General features: G+C 47.5%; 2 protein-coding genes and 1 pseudogene across 4 annotated transcripts in view; 1 reads left to right on the forward strand and 2 right to left on the reverse strand.

The window, feature by feature from the left end:
- Nucleotides 1-66: 66 nt before the first annotated feature.
- LOC147003355 (large ribosomal subunit protein eL38 pseudogene) lies at nt 67-588 on the reverse strand (annotated as a pseudogene).
- Nucleotides 589-4,605: 4,017 nt separating this feature from the next.
- On the reverse strand, nt 4,606-13,569 carry Gmfg (glia maturation factor gamma). 3 transcript variants are annotated; one of them, XM_021167148.1, is made up of 7 exons: nt 13,431-13,569; nt 9,438-9,534; nt 9,253-9,302; nt 7,863-7,912; nt 6,244-6,326; nt 5,161-5,234; nt 4,606-4,783 (listed from the first exon to the last, which is right to left on the reverse strand). In XM_021167148.1, exons 1-7 carry the CDS (start codon nt 13,431-13,433, stop codon nt 4,712-4,714), a joined length of 429 nt encoding a protein of 142 aa, XP_021022807.1. In that variant the 5' UTR covers nt 13,434-13,569; the 3' UTR covers nt 4,606-4,711. The 3 variants fall into 3 exon arrangements, with proteins under 3 accessions (XP_021022807.1, XP_021022808.1, XP_085698107.1); XM_021167149.2 differs by lacking the exon at nt 13,431-13,569 and adding an exon at nt 9,943-10,019; XM_085841981.1 differs by lacking the exon at nt 13,431-13,569.
- Nucleotides 13,570-14,248: 679 nt separating this feature from the next.
- Nucleotides 14,249-23,993, forward strand: part of Samd4b (sterile alpha motif domain containing 4B) — a 37,885-nt gene continuing 28,140 nt past the window's right edge. The window contains exon 1 of the mRNA XM_021167145.2: nt 14,249-14,870. The gene's annotated coding sequence lies outside the window, so the exon portion shown is untranslated. The remainder of the gene's footprint in view (nt 14,871-23,993) is intronic.

Genomic DNA, 23,993 nt, shown 5'->3' on the forward strand with positions numbered 1-23,993 from the left:
CAAGGCCTCCCCTCAAAATATATAGAGTTTTTCAGGGTTTTTAATAGTCAAATGCTGAGATCTGGTTCAGTTCAGATCCTTCACTGCCATACCTGGGGACAGGGACTGTTTCAGCTTCTCTGCCTTCTCCTTGTCTGTGGCGACCAGGGTGTAAAGGCACCTGCTGCAGTGAACCTTGAACTTCACATTATCCTTGTTCTTCTTGATCTTGACAGATCTGGCATCCTTCTGCAGGGCTGTGAGCGGGAATCAAGTCCTTGATTCCCTCAATTTTCCAAGGTGTGGCTCTGGGTGCCTCCACTCCGGTGTCTGCCCCTGCCCCCCCCCCCCCAAAAAAAAACTCAGTGGCAAGAACCAGAAAAAAAAAAAAGGAAAAATACTCAGTATCCACCTTACTGTAGTCCCCAGATCTGTAGTGTCTCAAACACTTCCCACTTAGGGACCCCCCCCCATAGGGAGATTCTCACCCCAACCCCAGGACAGCTCACCAACGCAGATGACAATTGTCCAATTCAAACCCAGATGAGCAGCAGGGGATGCTCCTGGTCTCCCCTCTCAGACTGCCTGCCCACACTCTCCAGACACCATCTCCACATGAGCAAGGGAGTATAGGGCTGAGGAGACAGAAGGAGAAAAGGACTGGGGAGATCTCTGAGCCTGTGGAGAGCTTGCTGCGCAGCACAGGGGGATGGTGGCTCTCTCCAGCAACCCAGACTCTGTGGAGGCTGAGACAAGTAGATCCCTGGAGCTTTTTGGCCACCCCATGTAGCCTAATCTGCCAGCCGTAGGCCCCAGTGAGAGACTCTGTCTCATAAACCAGATAGACCAGGGCTGCAGAAATGGCTCATTTGTTAGGAGTGCTCATTGCTACTGCAGAGCACCCAGGTTCAAGTCCCAGCACCTAGGTATGGTGGCTTACAATTGTCTGTAATTCCAGTCCCAGGGCATCTAGCGTCGTCTTCTGACCTCCACACGCACCAGAAATGCACACAGTGTGCAGACACACAGGCAGGAAAAACACTTACATGGATAAAATAATTTTAAAAAGAAAGAAAAGCCAGGTCATGGTGCCTCCTGCCTTTAATCCCAGCACTCAGGAGGCAGAGGCAGGGGGATCCCTGAGTTCGGGTAGGGAGCTGGAGAGATGTTCAGTGATTAAGAGCACTCACTGGCTGTTCTTCTTCCAGAGGACGCTGGTTCAATTCCCAGCACCCACATAGTGGCTCACCACTGTAACTCTAGTTAGAGGGCACCAGACACCCTCACCCAGACATGCGTGCAGGTAAAACACCAAAGCACATAAAATAAAAATAAATAAATAATTAAAAACAACAATAAAACAATAAAAATAAGGTGAGCCACTCCTGAGAAACAGCACCTGAAGTTGACCTCCGCCTTACACACACACACACACTCACACACACACTCACACACACACTCACACACACACTCACACACACACTCACACACACACTCACACACACACTCACACACACACTCACACACACTCACACACACACTCACACACACACTCACACACACACTCACACACACACACACACTCACACACACACTCACACACACACTCACACACACACACTCACACACACACACACTCACATGTGTGCACACGTAGCACACATAATGAAGTAGGAGAAGACCTGCAGCAAACAAACGAGACAGATGTAGCACTGATTCTAGGGCATTCAATTACGAAGGCTCTCCTCTGACTATCCCTATTTTACAGATGAGAACCACTGAGGCAGAGAGGTCTAGTCACTTGCCCAGGGTCACACAGGTAATAAATGGCAGCATAGCATGTGCATGAAGAGGAAGCACACACAGGCATCCAAGAGAGGGGTGACATTATCCCTGTACTGGAGGTGTGGGCAGAGGGGAAGGTAACAGGAACACAGAACGGATGATGAGTGAAGAGCCTATGATGCAGGCAGAGGTAATTCAAAGTACTAACCCGAGCCCTACTTCCTGCCACACATCTTCCAACCTCATGACCTCATGACCTCATGACCTCATGACCTCATGCCCTAGCCTATAATTCCTCACCTAGGCCCTATCTCCAATTGCCGCCTCTTTTTTTTTTTTTATTGTTTTGTTCTGTTTTGTTTTGAGACAGGGTTTCTCTGTGTAGCTCTGGCTGTCCTTGAACTCACTCTGTAGACCAGGCTGGCTTCGAACTCAGAAATCTGCCTCCCAAGTGCTGGGATTAAAGGCATGCGCCACCACTGCCAGGCTACCTGCTGCCTCTTAAGCCCTGCACAAATCTAGCTTTGTATGGCAGCCTGGCCCAAAATTTGCTGTGTAAACCAACTTGGCCTTGAACTCAGAGATTTCTGCCTGCCTCTGCCTCTCAAGTGTTGGGAGTAAAGGCGTGCACCACCACGCCCAGCCTGAAACTCAGGATTCTTATTTTTTTTTTTTAAGATTTATTTTATTTATTTATTATATGTAAGTACACTGTAGCTGTCTTCAGACACACCAGAAGAGGGCACCAGATCTCGTTATGGATGGTTGTGAGCCACCATGTAGTTGCTGGGATTTGAACTTCGGACCTTTGGAAGAGCAGTCGGGTGCTCTTACCCACTGAGTCATCTCACCAGCCCCGAAACTCAGGATTCTTATTCTTCTTTGGTTTTTCCAGATTAGGATTTCTCACTAGCTTTGGCTGTCCGGGAACTCACTTTATAGACCAGCCTGGCCTCCAGTTCACAGAGATCTGCCTGCCTGTGCCTTCCAGGTGCTGGGATTACAGTCATACCTCATCACTGCACCAGCAACCACCACCACCACCACCACCCCCTTAGAGACTTAATTATAGTATTTATCCTAGGTTCCACCCACAAGTCTAAGCCCCACCCACTAATGCCTAAGCCACACTCTGCATTTTTGCCTTCCTGCCCAAAGAATACACACACACACACTCATAAATACAATGTAATAAAATACATCAAAAATTAAAAAAAAAAAACCCTAAGTTAAACATCAGGGTGCTGGTACTTCTTGGTAGACTGAGCCCATCGAACCACCCCTCCGCCCCTTTGGTCTTTGCTTTCCACATTTGCTCTTCATTGGGCGAGTCACCTACATGGTCCTTTCTGATTGGATTACTTGCAGTTCTACCCGAAAAGCCAGTTCCGCTCTGAAGGATAGTGAGGAGGGACGGGAAAAGAAATGGCTGTTGACTTCTTGGGTAAAAAACCGGTAGTGTGGCCTTTGGGCATGGGATAGTCTGTGGCTTCACCCTCTGTGCCTCCGTTTCTTTGTCTTCAGAGTGAGGTTAAACTGTGCCCGTATGGTGCCCACAGATCCTTGACTCGTAGGAAGCGCTCAGTGGGAGAGTTAGCTGTTATGCATTTGAGGTTGTGACTGTTGTGACAAGTTCCATGATCTCGGCAGGCCAGGGGTTGTTTGGCCTCAATGCCTCTTCTTATCCCCAGACCTCTCTTTCCCACCTCCAGCCTTTGGGGACTAAGGCTGTGATCAGAAGAAACATGGGTGGGATGGCACCTCTAGCAGGGCAGAGACAGCTTGATCCAAATGTCCCAGAACATGGAAAGCTAAGGGCATTTCTCCATAGCCCAGTTTGGAGATATTCTATGCAGAACTTCTCGACAAAGGGTTTTTCTTGACTGGGGATAAAAGAACACGGATTGAAGGGGTGAAGAATCTGAAGGCTGAGAGGGAGAGGCAGGGTTAGAATTCCCTTTTAGGCTCATCTAAGAGCACCAGGGTTGGGGGGAGGGACAGCCCAGGCCCAAGGTCACTGTGTCATTGTTACCATGGCAACGGCCACCTCTCAACGGGGAACCTGGAAAGAGGTGGAGGGAGGGAGTTCCAGGGGCCTTGGGTGTGAGGATTGAGGAGCCATGGGAGACACTGGGAGAAGCAGAGACAGTATGATTCATCTTTGTGGTGACTGCCCATCTCAGAGCCCTGTATGGCTTGGGTGCTCAATACATGTCCTTCAAAGAGAAACAGAGGTTTGAGAAAATTCAATGCCCTGATGTGCCAAGAGAAAAGAAAGAAAAAGAAAGAGGCTAGCGTATAGGGAGTATCCTTTCCCTGACTCTTCAAGCCCTCTGGGGCTCACAGAGAGTTCTGAATGCTCTCTCCCCACAGTCCTGGGCCTTCAAGCTTAGCACACCCTCAAACTATCCATCCCTCAGCATCCTCCTGAGTGCCTGAAGCACTTACATTTTGATCCTTTGACATTTTTTTGGCCTTTAAATTCTCCCTACCTAAGGGCTGAGAAAAGTAGCATTTGGCGCCAAAGATGCCTTCTTGTCCCAGAGCGGGAAACAGGTGGAGAAAAAGGGTGCCCACGCTCTCCTCTCGAGGGTCTTTATCCCCTTAGGCGTGACCCTTCACAGATTCAAACATTCCTTCAAATTCCTTAAGGGGACCCAGGCCACCTTCCATCCAAGGAAACCCCATAGTCCCCTCCCTTGGTTTTTAAGAAACAGGTGTCTGTTCTCCTGGGACCAGCTTGGTTTCGCTAGAAACGTCCGCCCCCTCCCGGCCAAAGTTGGAACTGTAGGGACTGTCCGGCGGCACCAACAAAGAGGCTCAGATTCTGCAGATACCATGTCATTGTTAAGTTCCTGAAATTTTAACCTTTATTTAGCTCTTGGATGTTCATATCCTATCAATCTAAGCCTTCAGAAGTAAGGATTCCAAATCCGTGGCTCAAAGGTCAACGAAAGAAAGCTAACTTTTCCTTAAGCCAGGTCTCGGTGAGGTCGTCTGTGGTGCGGATTTCAAACACCTGGATAAAGAGCAATCGGCATTATGATCCAATGAGGATTCCTAACCCCCTAGGAATCAGGAGTCCAGATTCCAGCCATCCTCCTTCAAACCCAGGAGTCCGTACCCCAGCCCTCCTACTAGAAACCCAGGAGTCACCCTCCTACTTTGTCAAGAAGCCCACCTGCTTCAAATCCAGAAATCCCAGCCTCCATATCCCTCCTTTCTCAGACCTTGGAGTCCAGGTCCATCCCTCTTCCCTCAGACCTGAGGATCTAGGCCCAGCCTTTCTCTCTGGGGTCTAGAATTTAGCCTCAGCCCACCAACCCCAGGGGTCCAGCCCCTGGCTCCCTCCCTCAGACCCTCAGGTTGCCCAGCCCCTCCAGAGCCCCTCCGGACCTTGGTAAGCTCCGCTGTCTGCACCAGCCTGTTTTTACTTCCTGCGTACATCATCTGTTGTTCAGGCTTGCAGCCTGTGTGAGAAAGGGAGATGGATGTGGCTGGGAACACGACATAACTGGTAAAGCTCTAGGAATGTCCAGTAGGCACAGACGTTCCTTGGAGGAGGACCTTGAAAGTCATCTGTCCTCAAGAGTTTCTACATTTGTTTGGGAGCTTCAAGTGATAGTGAGGGTCTCTGGGAGAAGAGTCAGAAGCCTGTCAGGGATTTCCAGGTAACATGAACAGGATCCCATGAGTTCTTGATGAATCTAAATGCCTGCCTTCACTTCTCAGCTCCCACGTACAACGCACCCACCCACACACACATTCACATGATTACACTTTTTTTTTTCTTTTCCTTAGACAGGGTCTCGCTATGTAGCCAAGATTGATCTTGAACTCACTGTGTAGACAAGACTGGCCTTGATTTCACAAAGATCTGCTTGCCCCTGCCTCCTGAGTGCTGGAATTAACAGCTTGAGCCACCATGCCTGCCTGCCTGGCTTGTTCATATTAGTTGTCGTTTAGTCGGGCCTGGCATCAGCTTCCCAAGTTCTTTGCTGAGATCACAGTTAGAACATGACCATGCCTGGCTATGGTGTGTGCGCGTGCGTGTGCACGCTCGTGTGTGTGTGTGTGTGTGTGTGTGTGTGTGTGTGTGTGTGTGTGTTTAGGGAGACTTGTTTGAGGCAGAGTCTCTATGTAGCTCTGGCTGTCCCGGGACTTGCTATTCACACCAGGCTGGTCTCAAATTCACAGAGATCTGCCTGCCTCTGCCTTCTGTGTGCTGGCTTTAGAAGTGTGTGCCACCATATCTGGTTACTATTGACACCTCCACAGTGACACACACACACATTCACACTCACTCACACACTCATGCTCACTCACACGCTCACAAACACACACTCATAACACAGCCATGCACACTCTACATTCACATTCACAAACACACACAGACACACACACTCACAAACACACTCACACACACACACACACTCTTTCTCACACACTGCTCCACAGAATCTAAGACGCTGTCCTCACCCACGGGGCTGGAGAAGATAAAGCACAAAGGATAGGACACCCTGCCGTCATCGTGCACGTACTTGTAGCTGTAGACCACAAACCTACGGAAGAGAACGAGACCTGAGAAGCTGCGCGATCGATGCTCTCTGAGTTCACATCCTTGAATTTGGGGCTAGGCCCCGGACTTCCCTCTCCCAGCAATGAGCCCTGAGGGCTGGCTCAGCAAGTTGCATGCTGGGTGCTGACCCAGGAGCTGGAACTGCATGTGAGCCAAAGTGCTAAGTGCCACAGTCTGATCGATCGGACTTCACAGAAAAGACAAACTATAAGATAAAACTCTAAACAAAATCAGCATCGAACCCCTTCGGGGGTGGGGTGGGGGTCCCCCTTCTGGGCCCTGGCTCTTTGCAGTCCTCAAAAGTCCCTGAGCTGGGGAATGAGGTCCAAAAACCCTGAGAGACCCCAAAAGAAATGAGTCAGGATGAAAGATGTGAACAGACCAATTTGAGTCAGGCAGAGTGGCCCAGGCCTCTGATCCCAGTACTCAGAAGGCTACAACAGGAGGATGAAAATCAGACATTACAGCACGGAGCTGTAATCCCAAGTGCTTGGGAGGCAGATTGGGAATCCAGGGCTGTTCTCGGCTGTATATTGAGTTCAGAGCCAACCTGGTATACAGGAGACTGCGTTTCAAAGAAACAAGAGGGGCTAGAGAGATGGCTCTGGGGTTGGGTACCTTTTGTTCTTAGGTAGGGGCTGCAGGTCAGCTTCCCAGGACCCAGCGTCAGGTGGCTCCCATAGACACATGCACATAAATAATAAATTAAGTCCTGTTTTAAAAGGGGGAGTGCTGAAAGAGATATTTCAGCAGCTAAGAACCACTGTTGCTCTTACAGAGGACTGGATTCAGGTACACAAAGTTGCTCACAATGCTCTGTAACTCCAGTTCTAGGGGATCCAAAGCCCCCCTCTGGCCTCTATGGACATGAAGTGCATAGACATGCATGAAAACATGCATACTCATAAATTTAAAAAAAAAAAAAACTTTTTTGAGACAGGAGCTCACTATCTTGGTTGCCCTGGAACTGTCTTTGTAGACTAGGCTGGCCTCGAACTCACAGAGATCCAACTGCCTCTGCCTCCCAAGTGCTGGGATTTAAAGGTGCATGCTACCACCACCTGTCCTTAAATTTTTTTAAATGCTCTCCTGATTTGTCTACCCCTTAAAAAATTATTGGTATAAGGGGTGAAAAGATGTCTCAGTTTTTAGAAGCCCTTGCTGCTCTGGCGGAGGACCTAGATTTCATTCCCAAGTCCCACGTGGTAGCTTCATACTCCAGTCACAGGAGATCTGTGATGTCTTCCGACCTATGCAGGCACCAGGCATGTATGTGGTACATAGTCATAGCTGCAGGCAAAATACTCACGGACATAAAACAAATAAATGGCTCTTTAACATACTAGTGAAAATTCTGCAATAAAATATTATATCAACAAAAGTTCCTAGACCATGACTTCTTGGCGTCAAACAAGAGATCTTGAGCCCATAAACAGAACTAGAGCCCAACAGTCCCCCAGTTCATAGGTCAATCACCCCCTACCCATAGTCCCCCACTCTACCTCTTTCCCCCATATACCTGGGCTGTCTCTCTGGCAATTCCAACTTAAGTTCTTCTGGGGAGATGTTCTGAGGCAGAGAGAAAGAGACAGGGAACAAACAAATGACTGTCATTCGGTTTATTAAATGATCACTTAAAAACATGCAGAGACATTTTTCTAAGAAGTGCATGTGGATTCACTGAGATGTCTCAGAACCCTCACGGGAAGGTCTTATTATGCCCACTTTGACAGCTACAGAAACTGAGGTCCGGCAGTGTCAAGGGACTTGCCCCACATTGCACAAGAGAGTAAACGCCAGAGTTCTGATTTGAATCTGCATTCCCATGGTAACCACTCTAGTATACTTCCTTTTAGGGGGCCTAAGGGAGCTTAGCTCTTCCTGGTCAATACCCTTCCCTGCCAAACAGCCTTAGCTCCAGCAAGAAGGAAGGAAGGCTGTTGCAGAGGGCAAAGCCACAGTGGGAGGTTTATCAAGTTATATAGGGTTGCTAGTGGCTTTGGGCTACCTTATCTAAAATGAAAACTTTTTTTTTTTAAGCTTTAGGGCCTGGCTCTACAGGCAAGAGCTCTGTACAGCTATCCTCCCAACCTTTTCTTTTTATTTAACTCCTGTGCTGGCTAGTTTGTGTCAACTTGACACAAGCTATAGTCATCCGAGGGGAGAGAACCACTATTGAGAAATTGCCTCCATTAGATCAGATTTAGGTCAAGTCTATAGGGCACTTTCTTTAGTGATATAGGAACATAGCTCTATTGTGGGTATACCACTCCTGGGCTGGTGGCCCCGGGTACTATAAGAAAACAGTTTGACCACGCCACGAGAGGCCTGTGAGCAGCACTCTTCCATGGCCTCTGCATCAGCTCCTGCCTCCAGGTGCCAGTCACGTTTGAGTTCCTGCCCTGACTTTCCTCAGTGGATTGTGATTCAGGCTATGTAAGCCAAATAAACCCTTCTCTTCCCAACTTGCTTTTGGTCGTAGTGGTTCATCACAGCAATAGTGACCCTAACTGAAGCACCTGGCTTTTTTTTTTTTTTTTTTTTTTTTTGCAGAGGTAAGCCCTGGAACTCACTCTGTAGACCAGGCTGGCCTCAAGCACACAGAGAGATCTGCCTGCTTCTACCTTTTGCACTGGAGTATTAAAAGTCAGTGCCACCACACCCAGCCTTATTTGGCTTTTTGATACAGGGTCTTGTGTAGTCCAGGCTAGCCTCCAACTTAACACTGTAGCCAAGAATGACCTTGAATCCTGGTCCCTCTCTCTCCACCCCTAGAGTGCCAGCATTACAAAAGCATGTGTCACTGTGCCCTGTTTATGAGGTAGCTGATCCAACCCTGGGAGCACTCTCCCAACTTTGTCCCCAGACATCTTCCTGTGTTTGGAGTGTCCAGCATCCCAGCCCCTCACCTGGAATTCATCCTCCAACACCACCATCTGCCGGTCTTTGTCCACTTTCACTGGGGAGGGAGAGAACACAGATTACAGACCCCTCCCCATTCCAGGAGACACCAGCCCAGACTTCCCTGCCTTGCTGCTCCCCCCCGCCCCCCCGCCCCCCCCCCGCCCCCCTTCAGAGGGCAGAGGTCACTGACTTATGATGGCGGCATTGTTGGTCTCTTTTCGGAAACGGAATTTCCTCAATGTTTCCTTTAGCTCCGGGTCCACTTCACACACCACCAGGGAGTCCGACTGCCAATGGGACAGGGAAGAGCTGAGCCGGCTTAGCTTCTAACCTGGCCCCTTTCCTGAGTTAAGTGTCTTCGTAAATCAATGAAGATGCTGAAGCTAGCCTATATGAGTGGCCTTTGGCAAACACCTGGATAGGGAGGCAGTTACCAAGACACACAGTTCAGCTCCGAGGGATACAGAGGTCAGGTACCACCTTCCTGGAGGGTTCCCTCGGATTACTCCAGAAGACCTAAGCACCTGCTTGCCTGAGGCCTCTACCTCTATGACCAAGCTTTGTCAAGACTGGGTCCCTTCCCTTCCTGCCTGTGACCTTCATCCCCCAGCTGACCTCCATCCAGGTACCCTCTTTGCTCCAGGTCACCCTGAACTCGGCCCCCTCACCCTTCCTTGTCACCCAGGCCCTCTGACCATGTTTTTCTGTCCTTAGGCCTCTTCTCAGTTCCTCTGTCTTCTACGGGTGGGGGCCCCAAGCTGAGAGGGACGGGCTGTGAAAGGGGGAAGCTTTCTTCTAACACCACATCCTGTTTATGCCTGGCCTAGGACAACAGTCACAAAGGGCTCCTCCTCTTCCTTCCTTCCCTGCATCTGTCAGAACCTGTGAGGCTTTTCAGTCACTAAGATGGGGGTTCGAATACTGCCTCACTGTGGCCCTAGTTAAATTCGCATCTCTGGTCTGGGATTGCTGTGAAGAGAAAAAAGCGTCAGCTGTCGATATCCCAGATAGAGATGCCTAAAAAGAGGAAATGAGTCTGGTACTGTAGATCACACGTTTATTCTTTATTTTCTTGTTTTTTTTTTCAAGACAGGGTTTCTCTGTGTAGGTCCTCTCTTATAGACCAGGCTGGCGTTGAACTCAAAGATCAGCCTGTCTCTGTCTCCCAAGTGCTGGGATTAAAGTTTGCTGTCACCCACTGCTAAATTCAACCATTCTACTAACTCCATTCTCCCAGGTCCCACTGCCTCTAGAGCAGTGACAGGCTACATAGAGAAACCCTGTCTCAAAAATTAATAAATGCTACCATGGAAATGGTGGCCTATTGTTGGAGTGATGTTTTTGCATACTGTGTAAAGATGTGTCTCTGTCCTTCCTTGCCTACCTCAGGTGCCCTCTGATAGGTTAAAATTAAAAGCCTATGGCCTGTAGCAAAAGGCAGAATAGCAAGGTGGGACTTCTGGACAGAGAAAGCAACTCCGGGAAAGAATCAATCGTGGGAGACATGGAGGAAATGGGCTGCATGAAACCGAGGAGAGGTAACAAGCCACACAGCAGAACTTAGATTAGTATAAGTGGAATAATTGAGTTACAAGCTATTTAGGAACATGCCTAGCTTAAGGCCAAAGCTATTAAATAAATATAATGGTCTCTGTGTTATTTGGGAACAAGGGTAGGCATAGAAAGGCCCAAACAGTTACAGCTTATTATATATATATATATATATATATATATATGTGTGTGTGTGTATGTGTATACATATATATACACATATATATGTATGTATATATGTGTGTGTATATGTAATAAGTATATATATGTAACATATATGTTTATATATATATATACCTATATACTATTCTATATGTGTATATATTATATAATATAATTATAAATATATAACTAAATAAATTTAATTAAATCTATACAATTCAAATATAAATTTTTTTAAATTTTTAAAATTTATTTTATTTATGTGAGTACACTGTAGCTGTCTTCAAACACACCAGAAGAGGGCATCAGATCTTATTACAGATGGTTGTGAACCACCATGTGGTTGCTGGGAATTCAATACAGGACTTCTGAAAGAGTAGTCAGTGCTCTTAACTGCTGAGCCATCTCTCCAGCCCCCAATTTAAATATAATTACAATGTTTATTAATTATATAACATAATACATAATATACATTGATAGATATAGCTATAGATATCTTCCAGCAGTCAGGATTGCCAAGTCTGAGGCCAACCTAGGTGACAACAGTGAACTCCAGAACAGCCAGAGTTACACAGAGACACTGCATACCAAAAGACCAAAATAGGGCTGGTGAGGTGGCTCAGAAGGTAAAGGTACTTGCTACCAAGTCTGAGAAATTGAATTCATTCCTTGAACCCACATGGAAGGAGAGAACTGATTCCCACAAATTGTCCTCTGACCTCCGAAAGTGGGATGTGGCATGTTCATCCATGCACAAACATAAACAAACTCTAATAAGAAATGTAAAAGGAAACAGGAGATTCTAGCTGAGCACTATGATGTGTGCCTGCAATTTCAGCACTGGGGAGGCAGAAGCAGGAGGATGGAGACCTGCAGGCCATTCTGAGCTACATAGCTCAGCTTTTTGTCAAAAACAACAAAACAGAGCCAGTTCTTTAATTTTAGAATTTGATAGGCAAAGAAAGACAGGAGATCAAGAGCTAAGGACAACCTTGGCTACGTAGCAAATTTGAGGCCAACCTGGATTACAGTGAAGCCAGCCTGGGCATACACAATGTCCTGTCTCAAAAAAAAAAAAAAAAAAGGCAACATCAAAAAACAGGTGTTCCAGAGATAGCTCGCCATCTAGGACCAGTTAAGAGCACTGGGAGCGGAGAAGTAGCTGTGAACATCTTTCATCCCAGCACCCTGGAGGCAGAGACAGGCAGATCTTTGAGTTTGAGGTCAACCTGGTCTATACAGTGAGTTCAGAATAGCCATGGCTACACAGAAAAGCCCTTCTCAAAAAAAACCAAAACCCCCAAACCAAACAAACACAAACTCTAGAAAATCTAATAAAATAAACAAATGGGCATTGAGGGGTTGCGTGTAGCTCAGTGAGAACAGACATTATCATACACAGGGCCTGGCCTTTTGATCTCATGAGTGTCCCACACAGATACACAAGTTCCCCTTCCCTTGAAACAATTCCTGGGTAATGTGACCTACTTATGTGCCCAAATTTTGAAAAAAAAATCAATTCATAAAGCCAACTGTTCTATAAAGAAGAAATAAAGACAAAGTAACTTATGAGAAAACCATATGTATTTTAGTGAAGAAATAAAAAAAATATTTCTAAGTCCTTGCTCCACTTGACTTTCTGTGCTGGCTCCCCTCTTTAATAATGGGCAGGCTCCATCACTGGTCTCCATCCCACCTGCCAGGTACCTCTTTAGTCTTCCCAATTCTTCCTATAATCTCTCCCTGACCCCTGATGAATCTTCCCCTAAGCCTCTATACAATGTTAGTTCTTCTATTTTAAAAACAAAGAACTCCCTCTCTAGCTTGTGTGGTGGTACAGATCTCTAACCCCAGCACTCAGGAGTCTGAGGCAGGAGTCTTGGCCAGCCATGAATATCTAAAAAGACATTGTCTCCAAAGACCAAAAAAAAAAAAAAAAAAAAAAAAAGGTGGAGTGGGCTGGGAAGATAGCTCAGTGGTTAAGAGCACTGACTGCTCTTCCAGAGGTCCTGAGTTCAATTCCCAGCAACCACATGGTGGCTCACAACCATCTGCAATGGAATCTGGTCTGTTTAAAGACAGCTACAGTGTGCTCATAATTAATAAATCTTAAAAAAAAAAGACTTAAAATATCTGTGTTTCTCTGCGCAGCCCTGGCTGTCCTGGAACTCGCTCTGTAGACCAAACTAGCCTTGAACTCAGAGAGCCACCTGCCTCTCTGCCTCCCGAGTTCAGGGTCTCAATATGTAGACCAAGCTAGCTTCGAGCCTACAGAAATGCTCTGCTGGGATAGGATGCGCCGCTAAGCCCAGTTCCGTCTACTCTTTCCTGTGCCATCTTCACAATGTTGGTCTAGTACTCATTTCTTTTCTCAACTCATGTGCCCTAATTTCTCAGAATTCCGTCTGAGCCTTGTCTCCATTCACCCCTCATACCCTCCTTGGGATCGGTCACAAACTCCCTCAATTACCATCTCTAATGATCCTTAAATCCTGGTCGCCAGCCTCAATTTGTCCCCGAGGTGGGGCAACGGTCTTGACCTCAGTGTTGGCTGTCCCACACTGAGCTTCTCCTCTGGGACCCAATCTCCCAGAGGGCTTTGTCCTGGACTTTTCTCTTCCGCCCTGTGGCCAGCCAGTGGCAAAAGGCTAGTTCAATGGGCCACCTGAGTGTCCCGCCTACTTCGCACCTCCTCCCTCCCCAAGGTCCCTCCCAGATGCAACCCCGCCCCAACTCCCCAGGTAGCTCCCTGGGCTCTCTCTTCTGTGTCTCATTCCTTCTCATCCCACTTCCCTATGTAAGCTAGAGGCGTCCCTTCCAAACTCCCAAGTCCCCAAGACCTTACTGGCCCCGTCACTCTAGTCGCTTGTGCCTTCAGCACAAGTGCAGACTCCCTCCAGTGGCCAAACATCTGGCCGCAGCTCATTTCCTACCACTCCCTGTCGTAAATTCGACACTCCACCCTGACTGTATTTCTTGGAGTTCTCGGAACAAGCCACGTTGCTGTCACCCTTCTGGAGAGCCGGCCCCTTTCCAGTCAGTTCACCCCGGCGCAGGACAGTTTGTGGATGGACTAAGATCACGACAAGAGTGATGGAAGCCATCTCCATTTATTGACAGCCTCTTATGTGTGGGGTCTTATCTCTTTCCACCCTTAAAGGGTGGACCTCGCTCATCTTGAGGTGTCACTTGAGGCGCGGCCGATCGATACCAGGAGCCAGGAGGCAGCATTGTCATCCCAAAGGGCGATGGTACTACCGGACACAGACCCTGGGCGGGGTGTGACCGAGGGGCGGAGAGGAGGGGGGGTCCTTGAACGCCAGAATGAGGAATTGTGACTGGGTTCGCCGCTACTGAGTTAGACCGGCGCGAGACTGCCCCCTGCGGGTCCGTAGGTCCAATCGCGGGCTCCGCCAGACCGTTGCCCGGGGCAACGCGGCGCGCGCCCCTCCTCTTCCCGGCCCTCTGCTCTCTGCCCGGGGCCTGTCCGTCTGTCCGTCACCTTCTCGTCAGACCAATCGTAGTGAGGAGGGGGCGGGCCTCTCAGGCCTCGTTCGAGCCCTGTCGCTCCCCTCCAGACCAGGACCCCGCCTTTCTCGCCGCACACCTCCCACCCTTCGGTCTGCCCTCGCCGCCAGTTGGCTGGGCTCACCGTCTGTCAATAGGGTGTGAGCTAATGCTGGCGCACAGTGGCCCTCCGGGGCGGAGCCAGGGGCGGTGACGCACGGCGCGGTGACGCAGCGCGACGGCGGCGGCGGCGGCGGCGGTGGTCGGTGCGGGAGGAGGGAGGGGAGCTCTCGGGCCAGAGAGGGGGCGACGGCGGCGGCGACGGCGGCGGCGGCAGCGGCGCGGGTGGCGGCGGCTGCCTGAGGAGGTGCGGGTGGCGGCGGCGGCGGCGGAGGCCGAGGCGGTGAGTCTCGGGCAAGGCCGGGCCGGCGGGCGCGGGGCGGCGGCGGTCGAGGCGCGCGGCGCTCCCCTCAGGGCGACCCAGGCCGCGCGGCCGGCCCCGCCCCCTCAGGGACCCCGCGCCGCGGGCTGCGGCGGGCGGCTGACTCGGGCCTCGGGAGGCCGGAGGATCCTGGAGGACCCCTTAGGGCTCCGCACTCAGCCCGCTTCTCCCTACCCGGGCCCCTTCCTCAGTTTCCCTCCCAAACCGTCACGCCCTGGGGATAGCCGAGGGGCCGGGCGCGGGGACCTCTGTCCTGACTCGGCACACATCTGCCTGGTCCTCCCGCACGACTCCAGCGGCCTCCCCGGAGACCACCCTCAGCTTTCAACTGCCTCCTCTGGGGACGCTCCCCATGGATCCCCGCCCTTTGGTCCTTGGTTCTCTCCTCACATCTTCCTCCTAGATCGCAACACATTCCTTGGTGGCTACTCGTCATCTGTCTTCACAGCACAGATATTCCAGGCATCTCCCCCAGGAAGAACCTTATAGCCCCTAAACCGCCCCCAGATACTCTCTCTGCATCTAACCCCCCCCCAATCTGCATCACATATTCAAGTCATCTCTCCTTCAGACTTCTTCAAATACCCCCAAGAATTTGCCCTCCTACCTCTCCCCATTCCACAAGTCTTAGAGATTTTCACTCTTATCCCCAAATTCTTCAGGATGTCCCTGGTGAACACTACATCATCCTTAAAGAGCTTGCATATCCCAGAACAGTCGTCTTCAGACCCTCAGGAAGTGCTCTTAGATGCCAAAACTCACCTAGAGGATCCCCTCCTTTCTTTGCTTCCACCTCCTATATGCGCCCTGTCCTCTTCTCATATTTCTTAGACCCTTCTATAGATTTCCAAACTCATGTTACACAAATATTCCCCAGCTTGGAATGCTCTAGAGGTAATCTCATGTACTCCAGCCCTTTTCTCCTCAGCCCCAACACCTTCTAATCTTGGAAATCTCCAGAGTTCCTCTCATATTCCCAAAACCTCTTCCAAATCCTCTCCTGTATCCCAAATCCTTTCCAGTAACACACACCACATGTTTTAAGAATAGTGTACGGACTCCAAAAAAGTTTCCTCATAGCCTCTATTCTTCTCGAACTTTTCTTGGATAACCTGAAAATTTGAAACTCCCTTTCTAGCCTTAGGTAAACTTTCTGACACTCTTCCTTACAATACTGAAACACCCCTCTAAGCTACAGCTTTCAGGACCCCCATGCATCAAAGAACTTAGAAACCCTGAAATGGCCTTTAGTTCTTTCTTTTTCTCAGACTTTCTTATTAAAAGACTTTTCTAGCTATCTCTTCCTCAGAATCTCCCCCACCCCCAATTCTCTAGAACCATCTTTAGAAAGCCTTGCATACCTACTTAATCTTTCTTCAGTATAGCTGAACACCCAGAATTCTTTGTGGAAAACCTACTCAGGTCTTCATTAGGAGTCTTCCCCCAGCCCTATATGCTTGGGTTTTTTTTTTGGGGGGGGGTTGTTTGTTTTTAACCTTGAGATTTCTCATAAAGCCCCCCAATGCCTACCCTACCCTGTATTTAAAAATCCACTTCCTAAGACATTCTTTAGAGATTTTTCTCCCAAGCCCTGTGTTGGTAATCTATAGCACTTTCTGGAAACCCTCCCTCAGTTTTCTCCTCTGACATCCCCAGTCTTATTTCAGGAATCTGTCAGATGAATCCCAGTTAGGCTAAACCTCTTCTTGCTTTCTCTTCTCCCTCCATTCTTAGTCCTTTGAAATTATAAGCCCTTCTGGATACTCAGCCTACGCCCCCCACTGTTTCTGCAGGGGCCCAGCATCCTTCAGACTCTCCCTTCCCAAGCTTCCTCTACGTCTGGAATCCCAGTGCTTGAAGACTTCTCTCAATAGACCAACTGACTGACCTACCTATCTTCCTTCTTTCCTTCCTTCCTTTATTTTTAGACATGACCCCCATAGGTCTCTCCTTTCAGAAATGGAAAGATCTCAACACCTACTTAGAAACTTTTTGAGGACTCACTTCAACTTTCTTCCTTTCAGTTTTGAAGACCCATTACTGAAGCACTCCCTTTCCCTCTGTCAGTGGCTCTCAAAGTATGGTTAGTTAGACCCGCAGCAGCATTAGTTGGAAAATGCCAATTCTTGGGTCTTACTCAGACTTACTGAATCAGAAAACCTCAAAGCAGAGCTCAACAATCTGAGTTTTTAACAAATGCTACTGGTGATTATGATGTGTGCTCTCAAGTTTGAGAACCACTGCTGCTAAGAGGCTTGCTCGATCTCTCTCTCTCCCTCTCTCCCTCTCTTTCTCTCTCTCTCTCTCTAATAAAAAGTCTCCCTGAAAGAGTGCTTAAAAATGTGCCTCTAAGCCCTGCTGCAGACCCTCATTTTCCCAAGGATCTACTGTGTGATGCACCCATCCTCCAGAAAGACTTCTTACCCACTTTGGAAGGATCTTGGCTTCTCCACAAGGTTACCCCACCCTCTGAGTAATTACTTCAGATTCTGCCTTTGAATGGTTCCTTTTCAGCTCTTCCTCAGCACTTTCTCCTTCTACCCCTCTGATCCACTACAGAGCCTTTGCTGCTTTTGCTTTAAATTGCTGCCTCCATGAACACACATGTCCCTTTCATCTCCTCATTTCTCTCTCCATATGGCCATCTTCAGGTCTTCCACTCTGTGTCTCAGATGCCAAGGGCCCTCAGTGTACTTTATAGAGCACCATTCCCTTTCCTGCTTATAGTTTTATCTGCACTTTCCCACTTACCCTCACCAGACAGGAAGCAAGAAGCACAGGATGTATCTGAATGTGCCAGGTGTTCCCCAGGAATGAGTGGGCACTCTTAGAGAATGGGTAGCTCCAACTTTCTCAGATCCCACTCCCCATTCATGCCTGGCACACTTTCCCCACCCCTTCCTCCCTTTCATCACTTTGTCCTTGCCTATACTCTTGCCCCACTGTTTCTATTCATGAAACTTTTCTTGACACTGATTCTGAACTATCCTATATTCTGTTCTAGTGTCCTACCTCACCTCATCGGGTTAGCTTCTCAGCCTAAGTTTCAGATCTCTATAGTCTTCTCAGCTCTTCCCAAGAGAATCCATTTCTCTTTAGGGCCAAGAAGAGGAAATAGAGACCTCAAGATAAATACTGACTTTAGGGAGTCAGTAGAGAGCTTGGGCAGATGCACTAAAAAGGGCATGAGGTATAGATTACCTGCTGTGGCAATTGAGCTATTTGAAAAGACTTCATGGAATAGGTGGTATTTAGGTGAGGTAGTGTTCCGTGGGAATCAGGACCACAATGAGGGGCTCCTAGACAGACGACACACTTTTAAACACTGTATGTTTTTGTCTTCTGGTGCTGAGAACTGAACTCAGGGCCTGGAGCACAAAAGAAGTGGTTAATGACTTAGCTACATGCGGAGCCTCAAGACATCTTCATCTCTCACCCTTAGTATCTTTTGTCTATGAGTAGAGTTAAAGGAAGGAAGTACTTTTTCATTTGCATGATATTTCACAGCTGTACTGGAGTGACCTACAGCTGTAACAGGGATTGCTGTTTACTGTTTGCTAGGTGCTGTTTAAATGCTTTATCTGTGTAATTTCACATTCACAGGAGCCTGAGGTAGATAAACTACGACTATCTTCATTTTACATATGATGAGGTGAAGGATAGATGGGACTAATAGAAGGTCTGTGAGCCCTGCCTGTCCCAAAATGATAATGCCTTGGGTTAGATAGTTGGATTTTCTGTTCAGATAGGAGTTGAGTGTGACTCTTCATTTCCACAGCTGAAAAAATTAAGGTGATAATGATATCTTACTTCTTGGACTAAGTTAATGCATGTAAAGTACTTAAAACAAATGCCTTGCATACACTTGAGTGCTGTGAGCAGAAAGTATGTTAGCCCAGGCCCTAAAAGGTAGTAGAATCTTGGCACAAAGTACCTCTGTGCCTTTTTTAAGCTCCAGTAGGGATGGGAGGGAGATGTGCAGGGGAATTAGGTGAGGGTTAATTGGCTCATATTACTGAAAAATCTAGACTGCTTATAGCTGCATCCAAAGGTTCAGATAATAGTCCCAACCTTCACATTTCTCCATTGAGTTAGTAGCTTCTTTTTTACCAGGTTTCTGCTTGTGGTGACAGATACTGCCCTCAGCAACCCCAGCTTTAAACTCTACTTCTTTAGTAGCCACAGTGGAAAGGAAAAAAAAAAAAACTTGTAAGAGTCCCATTTTGAAACAATTTCTCCACCTAGTAGGTGTGAGACAGTTGGTGGTTGAAGATCTTTGGATATATTTGGGGTTCTGTGTTCTACAACTGGGTCTCTTACTCGCTGAACCAAATAGGATTGTGATTCTATCCCATGAAGTTTATGAGTACTGATGGTTCCTCCTTTTCTCTGTCCCCATCCCCAAGAATTCCCTGCTCTCATTAGAGTATGACCCTACTGACGTTGTTTCAAGGTCTCACTAGGAGAGGCAGGAAGGAGGTGAGTGGCCTAAGAACATAGAATACAGTAGGTCCTGGGATTCAGCCCTTTGAATTTCTAGGGCCTAGAACTTTGGAGAGGCTTTATTTGTTTAGTGCAAATTTGTCAGATCGTGGTTGAAGACAGGTCATAAAAGAGAAGTATAAGAACTATGCAAGATTGTTTTGTTTTGTTTTGTTTTGTTTTCAAGACAGGGTCTCTCTTGTGTAGCCCTGGCTGTCCTGGAATTTACTGTGTAGACCAGGCTGGCCTTAGAACTCACAGAGATCCACCTGGCTCTGTCTCAAGTGCTGGGACTAAAGGTGTGTGCCACCACTACCCAGTGAACTAGAACTATGCAAATCTTTTTTTTTTTTTTTTTTTTTTGGCTTTTCGAGACAGGGTTTCTCTGTGTAGCCCTGGCTGTCCTGGCACTCACTTTGTAGACCAGGCTGGCCTCGAACTCAGAAATCCGCCTGCCTCTGCCTCCCGAGTGCTGGGATTAAAGGCGTGCGCCACCACGCCCGGCTCGAACTATGCAAATCTTAAATGTCCCTACCTACAAGTGTTCATTGAGTAATTCATGGAGGGAACTATTTTGGGTATTGGAGATATAGCTGAGGATAGAATAGTGAAAGGCCTGAACTCATGAAGTTTACATTCTGATGGGGGAGAAGAAATACTGCATTAAGAGAAATGTAAGCCCTAGTGAGGTGGTTCATCATGTGAAGGCAATTGGTATATAAGCCTCAGGACCAAATATGATTCCCAGAACCCATGTAAAGGTGGAAGGAGAGTGCTGACACCACAAGTTGTTTTCTGACCTCCACATGCATATTGTGACACATGCGTATTCATACACACATAAAATAATAACATTCTAAAAAGAAGTATGAATGTGATATGTGGTGTGAAGAAAATGGACGGGTGTAAAAGGTGATTACGATAGACAAGAGTGGCCAGAAATGGCCTTGTTGAAGAGGTGACAACTGAGCCTGATGAGCAGGAAAGATGAGTGACACCGGTTGTGGGAAGACCAGGAAGTGAGACATTCTAAACCTAGCATTGCTGCATGCAGGGGAAGAACTGCTGCACAGTGGGGAAATGTATCGTAGCTGTTTGTGGAGAGCCTGCTCTTTGCCAGATGCTGTGTGTCATATAACCATAACCTTCCCTGCACTCAGGCCTCTCGCAGTCTAGGCAGCGAGAGAATGGGAAGAGCTGCAGCCCTTGAAGAAACACCACCTGTGAAGAGATCAGCTCCTCCTTTGAGGAAAGTTGGAGATAGGTCTGATCTGAGGTCTGAGGAAGAGGATTGGGAACATTTATTTGTGATTATGAACACATCTGGGCATACAAATGATAATGTACACATGTGGAAGTCAGAGAACAACTTACGGGAATTAGTACTTTCCACTATGTGGGTTTCAAGGATTAAACTCAGGTTGTTGGGCTCGGTAGCATGCATTTAACCCGTTGAACCATTTTCCTGACACAGATAAGGACTTTTGTAGCTGCCACTAAGAAAAAAGAACTAGGGGCTAGAGAGATGGCTCAGCAATTAAGATGACTGGCTGTTCTTCCAGAGGTACTGGGTTCAGTTCCCAGTACCTACATGACAGATCACTATCATCTCTAATTCTGATCTCAGAGAATCTGACACCCTCCTCTGGCCTCTTCAGGTATTGATACATACATAGAGGCAAAACACATACAAGGAAAATAAATGAAGTCTTTAAAAAGAAAACTAGAATCAGGCAGACAATTCTGTTACAGCCATATCTGTTGTGCCCTTGCATGCTTGATGAATTAGCCTTTTCTCTTTAAAGATATATCTGAGCCGGGCGTGGTGGCACACGCCTTTAATCCCAGCACTCGGGAGGCAGAGGCAGGCAGATTTCTGAGTTCGAGGCCAGCCTGGTCTACAGAGTGAGTTCCAGGACAGCCAGGGCTATACAGAGAAACCCTGTCTCAAAAGACCAAAAAAAAAAAAAAAAAGATATATCTGTTTATTTATTTTAGGTATATGAGTTCTCTATCTGCATGTACACCTGCATGCTAGAAGAGGGCATCGGATCATTTTATAGAAGGTTATGAGCCACCATGTGGTTGCTGGGAATTGAACTCAGGTCCTCTGGAAGAGCAGCCAGTGTTCTTAACCACTAAGCCATCTCTCCAACACTTCTTTTCCTCTTTAAAACAAAAAACCCACGAGGATGTAGTTGTTCATACCCCAAATCCCAGCATTTCTGAGCTTGTGAGGCAGAAGAAGGAAGTTCATCATATTGAGTTAAGTTGTAACATTGGCTACATGAGTTCCAGGCTAGCCAGGGCCACATAGCAGGACCTAATCCATTCCACCCCTCCCCCTCCTCCCGAAAAGAAAATGTGATTTTAGGGCATATATGCCTATCATCCCAGCACTCAGGAGACAAGAAGATCTCCAGTGCTAAGTCAGCTTAACTACATAGCAAGACCCTGGCTTCAGGGGGGAAAGACTGTATCTTCAGGAGAGGAAAGAAACAGATGACAAGAGAGTCTGAAATATCTACAAAGGTGACAATTTTATAGGAGGATGAGGGAGTAGGGAACATTCTGTGAGAGGCAAAGAAGCAAGAGCTTTTGGTATAGGAAGAGGAATGCAACTTCCTTTTTACTCCGGGCTTTCCCAGAGTTCCCATGTTGCACTTAGCTTCCAGTGGCCCTGCTTGGCTTCTCTTTTTTTCCCCCAGAACAGTTCATTAGCAGAAAAAGCTCTTTTTTATTTTATTTTATTTTTTGGGTTTTTCGAGACAGGGTTTCTCTGCATAGCCCTGGCTGTCCTGGAACTCACGCTGTAGACCAGGCTGCCCTCGAACTCAGAAATCCGCCTGCCTGTGCCTCCTGAGTGCTGGGATTAAAGGTGTGCGCCACCACGCCCGGCGAGAAGACTCTTTTTAGTGAGGTGATGGTATACTTTTTTATGTGTTCGATAAGTAGCCATTCCTTTGTTTATAAAATGTGTGTTCCTCAGGCCTAAGTGAGAAACTATAAAAGCTAGGAATGGATGGGGACTGATAGTACCCAGAGACCTCGTGGGAAAAGATACTCCAGAAACTTCATTTCTGGACACCAGTGGTGACTTGAGGGAGCTTCAGCATCTTTATTAAGAGCAAGAGGTCTGAAAGCATACTGCCTGGGCCTTGCAGATCCTATACAATCATGAGTAGTGACTTCCTTTGTCTAATTCATTTTTCCCATCTGTAAAATCATGTCTTATTAATGTATGTGATCTTTATGTATTATGTATGTGTGTGTTGACAGGGATTAAATCCCAGACTTTCACATTTTACAGACAAGTACACTGTCATTGAGTTACAGCCCCCTCCCCTAAGCCTTACATATATTTTTAAATTAGATCCCAAGCACTTGAGAGGCTAAAGGAGGCAGATCTCAAGTTCCAGGCCAGCCTGGGCTCCATAGAGAGAACTTGTCTCAAACAAACTGCAAAGGTAGATGTCTGGGATCTAGGTGAACTCACCTGTGAAGAATTGTTAGCAGGGCCTGTGAGTGACAGTGTATGCTGCAGGAGAGGAAGGCTTCTGACTAGTTGTCTTCCATACATGGTGTCATCTAAGTCTTCTCACAGTTGAACTGAGGAAGAAGCTGAATGACTTGCCAACAGCCATAGTAGTGTCAGTGGAAGAGCTGGGATTTGAGCCAGATCACCTGACCTACCCAATTCTGTTTCTAAATGAAGAGAGCTGACTGAGCTGGACAGTGCTGGTGCACACCTTTAATTTCAGCACTCAGGAGAAAGAATGTGAGCCTAGACTGGTCTACAGAGTGAGTTCCAAGATAGTTAGGGCTGCACAGTGAAACCTGGGCGAGCGGGGTGAATGCTGACTGAGTACTTGTCCTGTCCATGGACCCTTTCTCACTTTTGGAGGCCAAGGAAGAAGCCTGGGGAAAATTTTCTCTGGTACCTCTCAGCTGTTTGTTTGGTTCCATTTTTTCACCTCTGGGGTTGTAGGTACTTCCCAAGAAAGTTATACATTCTAAATCTGACGAGATGACAGCAATGTTGCTAACTATTTAGAGGCTTGCTATAGCAGGCCCTCTCCTGGCTTTCCTCAAAAGCAAGAAGATTCAGGTTTGGCCATGTGAGGACAGAGAGACCAGAGCAGCAGTAGATGTAGTTTTATATTTAAGTAACCAAGACTGTTGTAAAAAAAAAATCCAGTTCTAACAGGGCTGAGGAGTGTATTTATTGACCTGTTGAACTAAAAAGTTTAGCCCAGTAAGAAGACTTCAGGCTCTGTGGCCCTTGGGTCATCCCCTTCCTTCACCTCTTTGAAGATGCTCCATTTATGTTGGCTTTGAATAAAGCAGTGAGCCACAAGGTAACAGAAGGAGGGCTTATTGTTAAAAGGGAACTCATTGTTAGAACCAGAAGACAGAATGGCTATTTGACAGATAACCCCATCATGGAAAGATGAGGTGCCATAGGACAGTTGGTGCAAATGCCTTATTTAGGTACTGTCTCATTTCAAACAAAGAGGTGGGATTCAGGGACAGGGGGACCAAGGGCCTCTGCATTTCAGTGGAAAGGGGCCATCCATTCATTTTCATGTACCACCTACATCC

The sequence above is a fragment of the Mus caroli genome, unplaced genomic scaffold (genome assembly GCF_978045245.1).
Source record: "Mus caroli unplaced genomic scaffold, Mus_caroli_1 scaffold_8, whole genome shotgun sequence".
Taxonomy (NCBI): domain Eukaryota; kingdom Metazoa; phylum Chordata; class Mammalia; order Rodentia; family Muridae; genus Mus; species Mus caroli.

What these genes read in the sequence shown, in the direction of transcription:
- Gmfg (XM_021167148.1), bottom strand. An exon ending in CAACAATGCCGCCATCATAA is followed by an intron (nt 9,303 to 9,437) that starts GTCAGTGACCTC and finishes CTCCCTCCCCAG; the next exon opens with TGAAAGTGGACAAAGACCGG. An exon ending in TATCTTCTCCAGCCCCGTGG is followed by an intron (nt 5,235 to 6,243) that starts GTGAGGACAGCG and finishes TTTCTCACACAG; the next exon opens with GCTGCAAGCCTGAACAACAG.